This window comes from Hermetia illucens, chromosome 5 (genome assembly GCF_905115235.1).
Source record: "Hermetia illucens chromosome 5, iHerIll2.2.curated.20191125, whole genome shotgun sequence".
In the NCBI taxonomy this organism is placed as follows: Eukaryota; Metazoa; Arthropoda; class Insecta; order Diptera; family Stratiomyidae; genus Hermetia; species Hermetia illucens.
In genome coordinates this window covers 41,192,590-41,211,363 of record NC_051853.1, presented here as the reverse complement: position 1 = coordinate 41,211,363, position 18,774 = coordinate 41,192,590, and the positions used below count along the sequence as shown (strand labels likewise).

General features: G+C 39.8%; 1 protein-coding gene across 1 annotated transcript in view; it reads left to right on the top strand.

Annotated features, from left to right (window-relative positions):
• The window catches only part of LOC119658469 (protein unc-13 homolog 4B), a 114,274-nt gene that overhangs the window by 12,737 nt on the left and 82,763 nt on the right, over positions 1-18,774 (top strand). Inside the window, exons 2-3 of the mRNA XM_038065887.1 lie at positions 163-944; positions 8,775-9,523. Of these exons, the coding sequence (XP_037921815.1) occupies positions 360-944; positions 8,775-9,523 (1,334 nt within the window). The 5' untranslated portion in view covers positions 163-359. The remainder of the gene's footprint in view (positions 1-162; positions 945-8,774; positions 9,524-18,774) is intronic.

Sequence of the window (18,774 nt, the reverse complement as noted above, 5' to 3'; positions counted from 1 at the left end):
TCATATATGAACGAAAGTAAATTTTGAAGTAGTGGATGTAATACCACGATGCTCGATGTAAATGTTTGCCACGAGCTTTGTAATAAATTTGATCAAATGTTCTTCAAAAATATCGAAAGTGGAGATTCTTTCTCTAAATAGATTCTCATTCATTTATTTCAGATAATAAATTGGCGTTCGCTAAAATCAGTCAAGGGTCACGAAGGAACCATTTTGCGACCAGCCACCAGAAAAAGACTATTCGATACACTCATTCACGCTGCCAGGAAATAGTTTAATCGATAAGAATATTTATTAGTTGCTTCTAATTGCACGGCGAGCAGTCAGTTTATTCAACCTGTCCATACACGGTATCCTTAATGGCTTTGACATTTAACCAGCACAGGAATAATAACAACAACAATAAAATGAAGGACTCACTCCATGATATCTCCTTGAATTCTTCCCCGATTGGTCAACATGGAAACGGCAGTGTTCAAAACCAAAACAAAGTGCCAAGTGCCGGTAGTGTGTCCATCGTGGACGCTAGTGTGGAAAATACCGCGAAACGGAAGAGATTCTACAAGCGATTCATCTTCAACAAAAATATCTTTTATTCGAAACATTCAAAAGTTTCTTCCTCGAAAAGTGCCAAAAGAAGTGAAAGTAATGGAAAGTTGTCACATGAGTTTTCGAAAAGTGATGAAAATCTTATTCGAATCCGGGTACCATTCGATAATGTAGATTGCGACTACCGCGCGTCCTGTATAAGTCGAATTCATGTGGAATACAATCCTTCAAGTGATGTTTGGGAAGATGGTGACGCAGTTTTAGGTGAAGGATATAATGAGAAAGCAGTCGATGTTCCTGAGGATTTTGTGAGAAATCAATGGATATGTCGGAGAAAATGGAAAGCGGACAGTAGAGATAATAGACATTCGGACTTCAGCAGGGAACTCCAGAGGGTGAGTTAAAGGATGTTTTTTGAACAATTTAAGACACCAATGTAATAAGGAAAGGCAATATCCTTCGCATACTATGTAAACTGCAGGTATTCTTAGTCGTATAATCTCATTGTGTTCCGTTCAAAAGCATATTCTAATTTCTACACAGAGTACCGAAAGTTGTTCAGTTATGCTCCGATATTAGTCTTGGAATGGGACTATTGATTGCTAGCCCAACTAATTTTTATTATACATTATGCTTACGCTAATGAGAAATTTAGGTCCTCAGAATTACCATTTCTGTTTGGTTAATTATGATGCCATTTCTATTTTCAGGATAAGAACGTCGCAATATGAAGTATTAAATTGCTTAGTAGATCCTAGGGTTATTGCACTAGATTAATAGAGGGATATCTTTGAAAAGAAAGAACGAACCCAATCAAAATGTTTGGTATTTTAGAGTGAGTTGTATGGGCTTTATCTTTTTCAAGTAGCTACCCACCGAGATGCATTAGCGCGCCTTTTCACCAGTCAACTCAAAAAGTTTAATAGTATTCCTTCCACCTATACGTCTCATGGAAGCTCAAGTTTCCGACCCTCCTCATTTGGGGTACCAAACCATGTAAGAGGAATATTTAGCTCTGGTAGCAGGCGTGCTTAAATGATAAACTGCTTTAGATAATAACTTATCTCATTAAATAGGGCTCGATTACTTACGTTACCTGGTATGTCCACCTTTCTTTCTACTCTATAACGATCGATACCTGGCCGGCTTAAAATTTTGAAAGCTTTCTGGTGATATACTGCTGCCAACGATCTTTTGTGAGTCAGCTTCTCCAATATTTATCTTCAGGTGCGGATCTTATACATTAATATAGAGTTAGTCTCTTTAAATAACAGTAACCTTCTTAGTTATCTTGGTCCACAAATATTTACCATATAGCAGGGTAGCACGGCAGGTGTTCCTTTGTAATTCAGTCGACACCACCTATCATTCCCTAGCAACTGGGACAAATTCATTGATTGATCATTCCAAATCTTCTTTTTTCATAGAAATAATAACAAAGCATTTACTCGTGCAACTCCCTTGCATTCATTCCATGACAATCCTGGTAAGATTTAAGGGCATACTCGTTTGCATTGACTGAGAACCGTGCTCCGCTGAACCCATAGTAGCGCCCTTTAGACAGCCTACTCCCTCCAGGATTGGAAACAGTCTGTTATAAATATATCGGACAGTATAATGACGAGTTGCCCAGTGCATTTGCATTACGATCTGAAATAAGAACATCCCGAAAGATCCTAAGAAGTATGAAATCAATCCTTAATCGAGGCATCCAACAAGGTAGGTAGGTATCAGTGGCTGCTCTAAGGAGCCCAATTAGTGCCATGTTATAAGCGGGCCAAATCTACCATGACTTGGCACAGGTGGTAAGCCTTCGCCATCCGCGGCTGCTAAGTAAATCGATTGGATTCCGGCCTTGACAGCTGCCAGCGGGACCAGAGCCCCGCCTGGCCAATCCGTCAACCCGCTCATTCTCTTCTATGTTCCTATGCGCGGGAATCCAGAAGAGGATGACCTTAAGCGTTGAGCACGTTTCTGCCTTGCTGCCATCAGCCTGGAGGATTTCGTCTCTGAGTACAAAGCCTTGATGGCTGCTTGGCTGTCGGTCAGAATGACTATGTTACGCTTGGGGCTCGGATCGACAGACTTTCACTATCGCCAGTACTTCTGCTAGGAATACCGCCGATCTTCCACTCTGCCCTAATTGGAAAGTCCAGAGCAAAGTTTCTCGTGAAGTTCAGCTTGCGATTAGCATAGTCCGTGGGAAATGCCCAGATTTCCCGAAGTATTTCGTCTAAGATGTCACTGTGATCGTAAGGTCGTAGTCCAGCATCAGGACTCACATAGTCTAACGGCCCTGCACGCTACAACGTATTTAATGTGAAGGTCTAGGGGGAGGAGATGCAAGAGTACATTGAGACCTTCTGCCAGGCAGGATTGCAAAGCCCCAGTAGTACTTGCACACGTGATCCTTGTATCCTATTAAACTTGTTCTATTGTATTTTTTTGCTTAAAGCCTGCCACCATACACTAGATACGTACGTTAGGATTGGACGCACCACGGCGGTAAAAATGCAGAGAACCATTCTCGGCCGGAGACCCCAGTTCCTTCCAAAGATCCTCTTTTAGGCGTAGAAGGCTATACAGGCTTTCTTAACCCTCAGTTCTGTGTTCAATCTCCAATTTATAATAGTTTTGGATCCAGCATTACACCCAGATACTTAACATTGAACGAAAGACCCAATCTTTATTCATTCAGCCGTGGTTGGTGGCATTCAGGTACCCTTGTATTGGTGGTGAATATCACCAGTTCCGTTTTGGTTAGGCTTATGGCGAGCCCGCACCTAGCGCCTCACAGGTACACATTTCGCAACGGTCCTTTCATGATGTTGCTCATAATGGACGGAAACATCCCTGACACTAATATCACCAAGTCGTTGGCATACGCCACTACCTTCACCACGGTGTCATCCTGGTACTTAGCATGGATATAATCCAATGCGTAAGATACCCCTTCAATCTAATAGTGGTCAAGGCTTCCTTGATGGCATTGGTACTAACGTTGTTGAATCGGAATCGGAAAACTGCGCAACAACCGATATCCGGTCTAGGCCTGCCTTAGTAAGGAACTCCAGACACCCCGGTTTTGGGCTGAGGTCCACCAATTCGATATCCCTAAAGGCTGTCTGGCGTCCTGACCTACGCCATCGGTCCATCTCAGGCAAGGTCTGCCTCGTCTTCTTTTCCTACCGTATATATTGCCCTTATAGACTTTCCGGGCTGAATCATCCTCATTCATACGTATTAAGTGACCCGCCCATCGTAACCTGTTGAGTTGGATTTTATCCACAACCAGACGGTCATGGCATTGCTCATAGATTTCGTCATTGTTGAAAGTTTCCTCTAGATCCAAGAAGGCAGCTAGGGTTTCCTCGTAGAGAGCACTTTCTGTGGATTTGCCGTTGAGGTAGGCGTGCTAGGACTTAGACAAATAGAAAATAATCGCCCTTAAATGTCCAAGACGCGCTGTAGGGTCTTCAATACGAAGGAGGTGAGGCTGATTGGTCTAAAGTCATGCGCGAACTGATGGCCGCGCTTGCCCGATTTCGGTATGAAAGCCACTCGTGCGTGGACTGTGGTACGTATCCTAAAGAAACGCAGCTCCGGGAAATGTCAGCAAGCCACGGCACAACCCTTTCCTTCTGCTTCTGCAGTATGGCTGGCATTTTGTCATCTGGGCCCGGAGATCTATATGCGGAGAAGCTGTTTATAGTCCAGCCGATCTTATCCTCGGTAATTAACCATTTGATAGTCTCGCACGGATAGTGTGGTCGCAAACCCTCCAAGCAAGGCTCTGACTCTCAGCCCTCCTCACTGGTGGGAAAGTGCGTCTGAACCACCAGCACCAAGGTTTCACTAGAAGAATCCGTCCAGGAGCCCTTCGACTTTTTAGGAGAGGATGGGCTCTTATGTTACTTGGGAAAAATTTTACAGAGCCTCGCGGATTCGCTGGTGCCTTCGATGTTCTGACAACCAAAGCATCCAACCAAAAGGTATAATCCGACCTCAATAATACCAAGGAGCATTCAGCATTGAGTGCGAAGGCAGGAATAATAGTCCACACGGTAAAAGTGATTTCTGAAACCGGGGATCGGGTAGATTCGGATTATTACAGCTTCAAGAGCACGGCAGTGGTAGTTGCGGAAGGCGCACTAGATTACAAAACAATATTCAAGGAAGTTTCTAACAAGGGAATTTAAAAGTGTTGAGGAGGACTGGATTGAGTAGGAATGGATTCGGAGTAGGAATGTTGGGTGAGAGGCCTGAAATATTGAAAGTGTGGTGGGCAATGTCAACGAAGTGGGAATTTTAAAGCAATAATTTTTGACAGTGCAAAGTAAGGATATCTTTCTATACTTCTCACAGCAGAGTAAATTATCTTTTTTTATAAATAGTGTATATCGAACTTTCGTTCCAATCTCTAGGCAATGATTCGTCGTTCAAAAATTGTTTGTTATTTGATTTGTTATTTGAACACCAGCTTCCTTATCCTTGATTTCTTCGGGAATGTATGCTAAATTAGGCGTCCCTGCGGTTTCTGCTATTTCGAGGTGTCTAGATTGTAACAACGTGTCCAGTAACTCTTTAGAGTATTAAGTCTACCGATTTGCAATCTGTTCCATGCCTCCTATCAATCAATTTTTGTCAAATTGTTAGCGGGCCATAAAGTATCCAATTGGAGCTAGCAAATGATTATAAGGTAACTCGTTTACTAAGACCCCTTATTTCCCGTTGGCGCATATATATCCATTTTTCCGGGAAACGCACATATCCTTTCATAAGTTAGTCTGTCTGAAAGCTGTCTGAAAGCTGATGGATCTTTTGCGGGCGACAAGAGCAACGTCACATTCTCGCGTTCCAAAAGCTTCTCCATTTTTGACTAGATTATGCGATCAGAAGTCAAATATCTCGCTCCTTACTAAGTTCATCGTCAAAACAGCAATCTTTTATTTTCGACCTCTGAGGCCAGAGAGGGCCTGTAGGCAAGCAATATATGTTCCAGGTTGCAAATCCTTATTATACTTTTCGAAGGTATGGTCTAAATTCGGTCCAGTTTCGAGCTTCACGACCTTATGATGTCTGTGAATAGGTTATCAATCTATTGAATAGCCTCCGAATACGTACGTCTTACAGTGCTTGGGGATGAGGATATAATATGTTAGTAAACTTCTTGATGCTAAATTATCGTCTTTTAGTCTTTTATGAAACTTTTACTACTCTTTACCTTTCTTCAACTCACCTACCGACTTGTTGAGAGGGTCTTGACTATACGGTGCTTAAGTCTATATCCGACTTAGCCTTGAGCCTTACACAGTATCCTATGTAGCACGACTCTGCCTTAATATGTGACCTATCTTCTGATATATTCACCTTTCATTCAATACTTGTGCAGGGTATTCAACCCGTCTACCGAATTTCGAAAGTCTGCATGGTTAGAGTATTTGAATGACATGCCTTAAACAGGAGTCGGGAAACGCTATTAGTCATTAACCTTTCCAAAAAAATCACACCATATGTTCTCTGCCCAGGTAATTGAAAGCCTGTTTTAAAATTGATGACATTTTTCTAACAAATTTCGGATAGATTATGAAAATAATCTGTCCAAAGGAAGGTTATATTGAAAGAAATCTGCTCTCTATCGATCGATCTCCCGGGATACTCTATCATGCATTGAAGATTTTATGATGGTTTTCCAATACGCAGTTATAATTTGATTTGTACTAGAGCCAAATTACTTTGGATACATTCAACACAAAACGTTCTCCTAAACATAACATGGAGTCAATTAGTTTCCACGTCAGCATTATTGTTACATCAAAACTGTTTTCTTTTATCACATTTTGTTCATAGTTTTACCTGCAGGTAGTTTACACTGGACCGCTCCTCTTAAAAATATCCTTTCTCTTCCCATTGAACGCTTTAATTGGTACACGATCCCATACATGCTACCTTTGCTTCTGGAAATCAAGGTTGATACTAAACAGCGGTGCCCAAATTAAGGGACGGGATGCAAATGAGTTTACTATATCTTGGTCATTAATCCAACCCTTGCGTTACGACAGCGTACCTTAGGTAAATGCTTAGCAGAATCTTATTTTTTTCCAAGATCTAGAATCTTATAGGTGACATACTGATCCTTTTATCACCGTAATTTGATGGCATTTCTACCGATTAAATTAGTCTTAGTCTTACGACTTTTAGTACTAATAAACGGAACAAATGATTCCCGAAATATTGGTTTTTGCAAAGTTAATAAATATTATTGACGAAAGGAAAAGGCAAGTCTTATTTATTTCAAACCGTAAGTTAGTTTTTTAACTATAGCAAGAAGGTCATTACTATTTCAGTTGAATTGACTAGGATATACTCAGGTAAACAGGGTCTTATATCTGTCACACGCACTTTTCTCCAAAGTGGCTGAAGCAATCCGAACGAAATTTGGTGGACAGATGGAAACTATGAAATTACACGCATCCAGCGAGTGGCATAAATTTAGGTGGAGTTTAAAGGGGACTCTCTCTTTTTTTTTATAGTCGGCCAACACTCAGAACTATAAAGACCGGCAGGCGGACGACATTGCAGTAAATTTTAGATTTGGGACGTGCGCTGATACGCCGACCACAAAGAACACCAGTTGTGGAATGTCACCTCATCCAGGTTCCTTTAATGTATCAAGCAATTTCATTACGCAGTTCTCCATTGGCTGATAGCATTGACTCGAGATATTTAAATCGCTGAGTTCTGGCAATGGCAGTAACCTACCCCTCGAGATATTTAAATCGCTCAGTTCTGGCAATGGCAGAAACCTGCCCAGAACTGAGCGATTTAAATATCTCGGGTCAATGCTATCAGCTCATAGAGAACTACGTTATGCTCCTCACATAGGGAAATACAAAACCGTTTGTACATGAAATGTCAAGCTTCCAGTTTTCCGACTTGTTTAATATTCATACTTGTTTTTCAACCATTCAAACTGCACTAACCCTATTTTCCTTTTTCAACTGGGTTTGAGTCCGCCTGACATCCCTCCTATTTAGTGGTTAAAATATTAAGCTACACTGGTCGCAGGGGGTTTGTATCAAAATTGAATCTCAAATTCCAGACAACTCAACTAAGGCAAATCATAGCAACCTCCTAGCAAAGCCATAGATTACCAAAATGAAGCGGTCTAACATGCTTTTCGCCCTAATTTCAAATTTGGGCAGTCGTGCTATAAAATGGGATCACCTTTAGGATATATCACCTATAGATAAGTCAAGGGTGGTAACAACTAACAGCACTATGTGGGAGAGAGAAATAAATCAAAATATATAATACTTTTATAGAAGTGCAACTACATATAAGTTAAAATGAATATGTTAGTATGTGAATAAAATGATAATTATATGGATTTATTTATATTGACCTCGCTCCATTTTAATTTCATCTTGTTCTGATCAAAGTAGGGTTTATTCCTAATTGATAACTGATTTACGATCGGGACTTTATATGAGTAACTCGGAATGGTAAAACTAAACAATGTATGTATGTTATTCAATTTGTTGGGAAACCACAGAAGTATTCATTTGGGTTTGTTATATTTCCATACTTTTGTTTCTCATAATAGAATCTGTTTTAGTGCTTTTGTTATGCCTTGTTTTACTCATATTCCTAAGATAACTAGTGACCCTTTAATCGGTCACGTCATTAAAGCTGTTATATTACTCATGGTATATTTTAAGTTCGCGATTAAAGATAATAATGAATTCTAAATCACTAATCAGCAGGCCGGCGCACTTCATAATTGCTAGTTACTGTCTTCTTAATGAAAACTTTGTATCTATTCGTTTCGAACAACTCAAATATGACCTAACACTTTACATTTTCATCAAAGTAGAGTGAAGTAGTGTTCTGTCAAAACACTATAAGAGTAATTACATTTTTTCATAAAGATATTGTCATTTACCAAAGTCAATATTCCAAGTATTCTGTGTGTAGTAAAATGTTATACTCATTTTATAAGTTGGGGAAATATTCCGAGTTTTTAATTTTCGAATTTGGACACATGTAGAGCTATTAATTCGGGCTTGATATAGAGAATTTGAACCCTTTTGATATTACACCAGGTTTTTCTAGGTAATTATCCTTTATATTTATTTTCAAACATTTTCTAGGAAAATTTGAAAGAATCCCATAATTCCACTACCTAAAAATACACTATAATTTTCACTTTCATCTAATTTCAGGTTAACTGGATCTCCTCCCAAACTTCACTCAAATCTGGTTGTCATTGTGGCGGTTCCAATAAAAACTATGAATTAACTAAAAGTGTTATTTCTGACAAATCTTACAAATCACGAAACCCTCCTCAAATGGGTGCAGGCTGTTCGGTGGCATGTTACTCCAAATCCGTTGCACCTCAACGATCCGAGTCACCTTTTGTACCGAACAAAAAATCTCCAGGAATTGTGCAGGTTACAACCAAATCCCGTCCATCGCCTGAAAGAAGACGCAACTCCTACACAAATCTCCAACAACTCAATCTTTTCGATTCGCCAAAGAATGAATCCAGTTCAATTCAAGAAAATAATATCCTTTACCGACACAACTACGCATATAGCCCTAGACATCATAGCTCACTATTGGAACTTTCGACCGTGAAAACCAAATCCAAAACATCCCCAAGGCCGGTTGCCTCGGATAGTCAATCGATCAAACATGCAGAGAACAGTGGTGGCATCTTCAAAAATCTTAGTGGAAGTGTACAAAATTTAACGTTATTCGGAGGTGATCGAAGCCGTACGAAAAGTGCAAGTGAAAATAATTTGGCGCATATACCTAAAGATAAGTTAAATCGAAAATCGAACTCAATTATCTTTGGTGAAAATGCTAGTCTTTTATCGAATAAATCGGAGACGGACTCTAAATCCCGCGGTGGACTGAAGAAACTTTTTGATTTACCGAGATTGAAACGGAATAAAGACAGACGAAAGATGTGAGTATCTAAATTTTGTGTATTTTAATGGATTTTCCCCCAAATTGTATCATGCTTAAGACTGTACTCATATGTCGATAACTTAAAACCAGTTTTTGACCGTTATGATAAAAATATTTGTCATGAATGATATGCGTTACTCTGATTGGTTTTGAATTCAGTTCGAGTCGGTGAACTACATACGTGAGTAATCCTAACCGCCTATTATGAAACTACTGCCCATGGAATCCCAATTAATAGATTACTGAAAATAAATCTAATCTCCAACTAATAGTGTGATATAAAAAACGAATACTGAATAGATATATACAAACTGACCTCCCTTAAAGTTGGTCTGAAGATCATTTGAGTGAGGAAAGGGAAGTGATAGAGCAATCTATGAACAATTAATATTAATCATTATTAACTATTTATCTACACAACAGGCTTAGAGAATGACTCTCTTTTTTACAAGAGCCCTAAGTACAGGACTTCCCGAGAAGCTTACACCCTCCACGAGCTTATGGATCGGCACCCTCGTCGACAATCTTGGGATAGCGGGTTTTGTTGTATGGCGTAGCCAGCAATACTCATGTCGCCCTTTCTTAGCGTGGGATGTATCCACTGCTACATCGATCCATCATCCTGATCAATATCTCTATGGGTCATTGGCCCTTATGCCGACAGACTTCTTTGTTCGCAGTGTTTTGGACACCAGAAATTCGCAATGAATCAAAGGTTTGAGATTTCATAGATGTGCTTAGGTACCTGATGCGCTGGTCGAGAATTATATCTCAATAAAAAGTCTTTAGTTCAACACGGACGATGAGCCCAGCGAGTGCGTTGTTGGAGCGGAGTACCAGAGGCCTCAGCAATTGGTCCTTTATTAGGTAATGTGATGTATAACCTAGTTTTCGTGCTTTCTGTACCAGAAGATAACACGGTAGCCAGCATTGCATATGACTTAGTAGTAAAAAAGTTAAGTGGTTTGCCTATTGGAAAGGGCTAAGTAGATCTCGGTAGAGGTGAAAGTGTAAGAGGATAGCTTTTAAATATCTGCTGATGATTGACGCTTCCAAAAATGTTGACAAATGTTAATCGACTTAAGCACAGCCGGTGATCGTTCATAGCTAAATTACTGCGATCCATACTGCTAAATGCATCATCAGAATGGCAGAACCGAAGAAAGATAATAATGAAGTTTAGATGAGACAGTATTGATTATATATTGCATGCACATATAATTTGAATCGGCAATCCTTCGGAAACTCATTGGTTGTACAGGAGAAAGCTGCACAATGAAGTGTAAACCTTTGCCTTGGAAATGTCGTTAAGGAAATGATTTAGTCATGCGAAAATTGACATGCGGCTAGTTAACTTCGAGGAAAGCTCGAGTTGTGAGACTTCTCCCCATGACATAATAGCATATGATCCGTAAGGGTAGAAGAGACGGGAATCTGCGACATGTTTGCTCTAGCCCCTCCCTGCCATAAGCTCAAATCTCACTCACTCACTCAATTTATTATCGTGTCTAGATGTCGGATGATAGTCGACTCAGGTGTGAATGAGTACCGGAGTCAAATCAGGGTAATATTCTCGGGCGAACACAATGCTGACTACATTGCATCCTACAGTGTACTGTAGTGTACCGTTACGGTCTTGAATGAAATGCTCTAACACAGTTCAAGGCCCTGATCCAATTGGATTGTTGCGCCAAAGATTACTATTATTATTATTATAGATATCGGAATGGGAGGTATTTGGAGGCCTATATTTTGTTTAGATCCACCATTGTGAATTTTTTCAGTTTTTTCAGTTGAATAGGTTTTGAGAAAAAACCTATTACAGTCTTCGTCACTCGACAATGTTTCACTCAATATAAGAACAGTTTCGAAAAGTACTAATCAAGCCCTTTCATTTGATATCAATCCCTCTGTTAACAAAATTTTACCCCCCCCCCTCCTTTCGCATGCATGGAAGGCACCCCTTAAAGTCAACAGAAAATGACGTTACATGCTATATGCAAAGGGATTTACAGACCACACGTTCTCATCAAATTTCAAAATAATAACTCCATTTGTTTCCCTTTCGAAAGAAATTCGCTACTACCTCGAGCATATCTAGAAAAAGACCCAAAGATTCGAGCGAAAGAAGAAAATATCCTCAAAACAGCAACCACCGAAAGCTTATCATGCAGCAGGTGGAATTTCTACAATAAAACTCCCAGGAAATGTAATAGGAACTACTCTGCATAATTAAATATCAAAGAATAGAACCATCAAATTCGTTGCTCTACATGAGAACTCCTCTTAATTAAAAGAGCGTGCAACGAATTCAATTACGGTCAAGGTTAGAAACACAAAAACGTCTCAGCCGCATAAGACTACACTACATTACTACATTACCCTCAAAGAAAAAAATAGGGCAAAAGGAAAAATCTACCCAATATACGAATTAGAAGCATTGACAGTTAAGGAAAGTTAAACAAATTTAATTAGAAATGTCAGGACGTTGCTTCGTGCGGAAACTTGCCTCTGCACAAAACAATCACTAGTAAGACCCAAAACTATGTCACCGTCGTTGTGCCATATGATTCCAGGGTACCTCACTCTTTGGCCACTCTGGAAAAGTGGGTTCGCATACATTGCCTAACCAGCAATACATTCGTCGCTCTTTCTTAAAGTGTAGTACCTACGGGCTCTAATCAACGAATCTTTTAGTAACTGGCCCCGAGGCTCATGGTTCGAAAGTATACTGATGACATGGTGAAGACAAATATTAATCAAAATTAATCAAAATTTAATATTAATTATTAAAGATTGAGGGCTTTTGAGTAATAGTGGTGGTCACTCACCATCTGCTGCTCCTATATAACAGCCCAGAGAGAACATCGGCGGGGATAACCTCAACCTCAAAAACGAAGACAAATTTAGCACTGTTAATACGTCAGGTAACATCAAGCCCGGTGCGACCATGATAGAAACAATACTATCAGGATAGACCAATTGATTACGATGACCAGTCAAACATTGTTTGTTTTGGCGTTTATCTTCAGTAAAACTCTACCTGCTTCGTTCCAAATTCAGAGCCACTTAGACAAGGTTCATGATTCGATGAGAGAGCAGACAGATCTCATCAGCAAAGTCAAGGTGTCTGAAGAAAGATGTCGTGGTTCATTGAAGTCCTTTTCCTCCTCGGTATAAGGCACCACGAGGAACGTAGCTCACAACAAAAAGGAATAGTATCGGCGACAGAAAGCAACCTTGCCGGACTCTATTTTGAACTTCAAATTCTTCTGAAAATTTACCTAGATGCAGCACATGATATTTTGCATGCTCCGAAATGTTCTTTTTGCGTAGAGGATTCTACATCAGCATCCAAAATCATTCGCGAAGGACTGCTCTTTGCGGATGCGGAGATGATTCATTTTATTATCTTTGCAATTTCAGGAAGGATGCAAATGCAACCTCCTCGTAGCCGTGAGGTCTGTTCGAGGATTTGTTGACTGAGAGTATTGAAGAAGTCCTAATCGTGACTACCAGTAAGCATAAGGAGTTTCCTCCAAGTCGAAAAAACCCTGATAAACTGACATTAGATCTTGAATAAGAAGGTTTTGTTTTGCGGTGCGGAGATTACTACTTACATAAACCAGCCTCCAAAAGAAAAAACAGGAGCAACAATGATTTCCTATAATCTGAATTTAGTCCCATATAATCCAATGATAATATCCCTACCCTATTTTAGTAGCAACTTAGCCCCTTCTTTAGTGCTTTAGCTACTTTATTTAGCATTATTGGCATGAAAACATGGGTTTTTATAGAGATTTGACACCAATAATAATTAAATAATTCAACTAATTATTATTATTAAATTATACCTTGTAATGTACCTCAAACTAGGGCCCACTTAATGAGTAATGCGAGTTGTTTGTTTTGCAGTCGATGTTCCCTTTCATGTTCAGGCAACGATTGTTAGATCCCATCTTGTAATGCCACCCTTAGAAACTGGATTTTCGCCCCTGCTAAGGTGGATAACGTATAGCTGCCCCACCTGGCGTTCCTAGTGAACATAAATAGCGTTCACCATGAGTTCTTTATGAAGGCGCCAACTGAGGATTACATGCAGTGTTGCGCTCTGGCGGTCACAAAGTTGCCGATAATTATTACGGTTAGATCGTCCGCAAATGCTTGTGCGAAGATCTTTGTGTCCTCTAGGAGCTATAGCAAGGTGTCCATTACAGAGCCATAACAGAGGAGAGAGAACAACTCCCCGTGGACAACCCCTAAACACCCTGCCTCAATATACTTCTGTCCGATCAATATGTAGATCTTTCTCCACTTAATATGTGAAGTATCCAACTGATTAACAGTGGATCGATTCCATGCTGCCTTGCCGCGTTACAAATCGCCGCGAATGAGGCATAATTGAAGGCGCTTTCAATATCTAGGAATGCACCTAAGGCGTATTCTTTATCGGACATTGCCTTCCCAATTTTCACCGTTAACTCATGGAGTGCTGCCTCCGTGGATTTGCTTTTCTGGTAGGCATGTTACCTACAATGAAGTGACCACCTAGGGATATATGTATCCCTTATGAATTGATTTACCAATCTTTCCATTCCTTTTACTAGAAAGGAAGTTAGACTGATTGGTTGGAAGCTTTTCGCGCCCGTGTAAGTGGTGATTATTTGGCTGACCGTATGCTCTTCGTTAGTGCTTTTTGGACACCTTTGTTCTTCTCGTCTGTTTTACCAAATCCGAGTTCCACCATGGTGTTTTACCTTTCTTTGGCATCATGAGTAGACAGCTCTCCTCGAAAACTTCTCTCCTGCTAGTTGTGATCATCTGGGTTGTTTTCTCAATTTCAGCAATGAATTTGATGCGTCTCCTAGGGATCGTAGCTCGGGCGATCAGTTCTGTTTTGCATGTCGCCGAATCTGTGTTACGTGGATCCTGGTATTATTCCTATGCCTTTACTTTTGGCATATTGGTTAACTCTGATGAATGTTCCACTAGGAACTTCGTCTACGTTATAAGGGAAATAAGCAGGGAACCATAGACTTTTCTTATCTCCCTGTTGACTTTTTATGGTCAATTTGATCTTTGCAGTGTTGCCATCACATAGGTCCTTAACTAAGATAGCTTGGAGATCTTCTGAAACCACCATGCAGGAGCGGGGTATATCACTTCCATTGGCATACAAGAAGTCAGCCTGTCGGAAGTTTAAGCCCCTAATTTTCCCACCAACAACCCATGGTTTTTGCACAAGGTATACACATATATTGCAGCTATTGATCTGACTACTGATAAATGCAGTCGCCGCTTTATAATGCTGCTAATTTATCTGGCACCTCATCTACGGTTCAGATGAAGATGGCGTGAGCTGCACGTCCACTTCGATGATTTTAGGAGCCGACACTTGTAATGTGACGATCCTAAGCCCAAAATAGAGCCGGTAGCTCGTTTGGTCTCGAACCTTCTTAATATCCGATCCAGGAAAGCCGATACAGAGGAAAGTTCTCGGTCTATCGGCTCTTTCTTCTGCTTTGCTACCTCATAGCATCCAGATGGAAGTGTTGAGATTATTCTGAACTCCAAGTTTTTCCAGGACCTCAGCACCATTACGCTCCTTGGAAAGCCTCTTCAGTGTCAGTCACGCACCCTTCCATCTGAGTCTAGACTCTCCATCGAAGAGTTCAGGGTTGCCCCTTCGCTCTAGCTTGGATCGTCATGACCAAAGTGATTTCTTTCGTATTTTGGGTTTATAATTTTTAATTTCTTCATAGTTGGCTGCCATGATCTTTGTTTTACCGGGGAAAATAAGTCGACCTCGGTCGAGACAAGGCTAGTTGAAACGAGGAGGCGCCTGGTAACCAGAATTCATCGTTCACGGCCACACCTTAACCCCTGTGACTATTCAGCCGGCACGGTAGGCACACCTTGGTTTGGGGTTTTGATAACCGCTTAGCTTTAGGTGTCACCTCTGGTTTCCCGGAGGATCCTCCTTCCTGAGCTGCCTCACGACGAGAAAGTGGGTAATCGTTGAGGGAGATAATATAATATTATATTACTACATTTTTAGATTTTGACTGGATACCCCCTTAAGTTCATTTGGTCAAAATTGTTTCTTACCTTCTTCTTAAACTTACTGCAATCTAAGACTTTGAGTTTCAATATCACACTAAAGCGAAACCAAATGCATAAACATTACGAGCTAGATATAAATGTGACAAATGTCTCCTCAAATATTCTTACATAAAACAATCACAAAACCTTTCATACCTGAAGCACCGAGATTCCAGTTTTTCATCTCGGACTTTTAGTATATATTAATATCTTTATGCGATTCGATCTTATAGTTTTGTCACCGTTCCTTCAACTAACGTAGGTAGTCAATTGCAAGGAAGTCGCTTCATTCATTTTACTCTCAAAAGATAGAATACTCCCTGTTCACTGTTTTATTGTTCCCTTAATTTCATTTTGTACTGTTGGAACTTTTTGCATGAATGGATGCTTAGACGATTAGTTTCGTAGAAGTTGCATCGTTTCAAAATACTCTCCAACAAAAACTAGAGTACCAAACTCAAATAGAAAAGTAATGATGTAGTCAATATCGGACTTGATATTGCCCATGAGGTCTTTCGTTGTGGTTGGAAACTCGTTTTGTCCCCATTTAAAGGAATGAGGAATGATTAATGCGCACGACGTACTTTAACAAGCTGGTATTCTCTTGATTGTTATTATTTAGGAGAAGGACTTAGGACCCTAACGATTTTCTAATTGTTCTTTAGTTCTGACCCAGGAACCTTGAGAAAATACAGAGGCGTGAATTAGCGGACTACCAAAATTGCATCACACCTGCATAATATGCAAAGCTTCCAAGAAACCTTCCAGCTGTTTTTCGTAGTATATACTCCTACTCGAAAGATATTAATTTTTTCCATCTGTGCAAGATTGTGGTCTCTTGCTTCCTTCAAATGGGAATTGGGATATAGGTTCTCCTGGCGGTTCATTCTAAAAAGGTTTAGTATCGCATAGTTTACAGAATTAAAAAATTTCAATTTGCATCCCTGAGTCGAATAGAGTAAAGATTCTCGAAATATCTACATACAATAGCAATGATCAACAATTACAAATGATTCTTAGAAACAATTGCCCACACGCGGCCCAAAGAGACTTGTCATTCGTTAGCTGATCGTCGTTAACTTAATCTCGAATTAGTACGCTTATTTACAAACTGAGCTAGCACAATTAGTAAGTGAACAAAACACATCGCCATTAACATTATGCATGTAGATTACTAAACCAGTGGCAACGTCGCGAACTGCGTTAATTAACGCTCCAGCGAATGGCTACCAACTTATCTATTGTCCGCACGCAACATTCTTCGTATTCATTGTTCGTTGTCCAGTTAGAAAAATTAGTAGAATTTTCGTGTGGAATATTTACCATTTCGAAGCTTTTACTTGTACATCCACATATACGTATATTGACCAAATGGGGGTCTACCTGTCCTCTCACCTGAGTGCCGGTGGTGACTCAATTGTCCACTTCACTGAACCGCAACCGACCCAACAAGAGGACGTCATCTCCGGCAACATTGAAGAGATAGAAACTTGGTAGCAACAATATTCTGACCTTCCATCTCTTGTCTCGTGACGTAATTGTTTATTGTTGACTTCCCGATTGCTAATGATGAATTACAATCGAATATTACAATATTCTCTGTAGATAGAACGAACGTTGCATGTGAATCATTTTCCCGATTGGAACTTTTAGTGTGCGAATCGTGGACTAAAAAAGTTAGGGGAAGTCGGGAATACTAAAGACAGAAGTTCATTAACCAGTAGTCCAAAAATTGATATTGGCAAATATAAATGTACCGCAGTTAACTACCAATTTGAAATAGCGAGGAATAGGGAGGAAAATCGGAGAAACAGTTGTTTTCTTCTTCACTATAAGCTCTGCATGCAAAGCAAAAATTGGATTAATCGATGCGGGGTTAGAGCACGCTTTATCACAAAAGGTTGCATACTTTGTTCTACATACTTTTACACGCCATATTAATTTCTTTCACCTTTTCTCTCCCGACCACACCTAACCCAATCATTCAGTTATATGCAAGAAAAAATATATTCTAGATATAAAAGTTTTTTTTTTCAAAAGGTATCCTCAGAATCATTGTTTCATACTTATGAGAGTCCACATTATTCCAAGAGCAGCTAATGATTACAGTTTTCATGTGAACATTTTTTGCTTGGGGAACAAGAAAGGACACGGAAGTAAGCCTGCTTACTAAATTTGTCGTGAGCCGTAAATGTCGTCGATATTACTATCTATTTTTGTTGTGATAGAATGTATTGATCCATGAATTCCATGAATATAGTGTGAACTTAAAAAAGTTACTTTATAGCAGCTTCAATTTTTATTCAAGATATAGCGGATCAGGCTTCATGGGTCATGCGGAATACACATCAACAAACATCTGGATAAATATGTAATCAATTTCAATGTCATCTTCCAACAATTTCAATATTATGTAAGGAAATCCCCTATTGACATGTGCACACAATCATGAAAACAAATATCAGGTTCTCATCGAATAAAACCTTCTTCATTAAAGTATACTCTACCCTCTCTACAGAACAATGTTTATATGCGTATGCACTGTCAAGAGTCTTAGTTTCTGCTTTCTGGTATCGTTTTATTTATACTAACTGTCCTTGTGCACTTACATATTATATATTCGGGTCAATATTTTTTACATGGCAACGTCCCACTGTTGTAATTGGAGTTTCGCCTTGAACTGAAAGTTTTTTCTTTATTCTAAGATCCAGAGAATTTGGAAGATATTGGTTTCTGTTTGTAATTCCTATAACCTTGGTTGATAATTTTCAAATTGACATGTTCTACTGAGTCATAAATTAAAAAGTTTACGCTTAGTCTAAGCCAATACTGTACCTCTCCCGTTTATTATCCGGCGGCTTCTATGGTTATATAAACATTAACCTCATCCGCCGGAATTCTTATGTTGTACTCCTCCATCGTTGAGCTGTATACAGAATACTAAATTTTCGCCCAATAAGGTGTTGTTAAAGAATCAGTACATGAAAGATAGGCCCTAATATAAGAGCAGATGCTCAGAGGATGATCGTTTATCGTGGGGATGGAAATTAAAATTCTTGATGAAAACAAGGGGTAGCAGAAAAGTTAGTTGAAATAATGGCTGATCTTTTGTCTTGAAGGCGCAGCTCCAAGCAAAGCGAAGCAGAT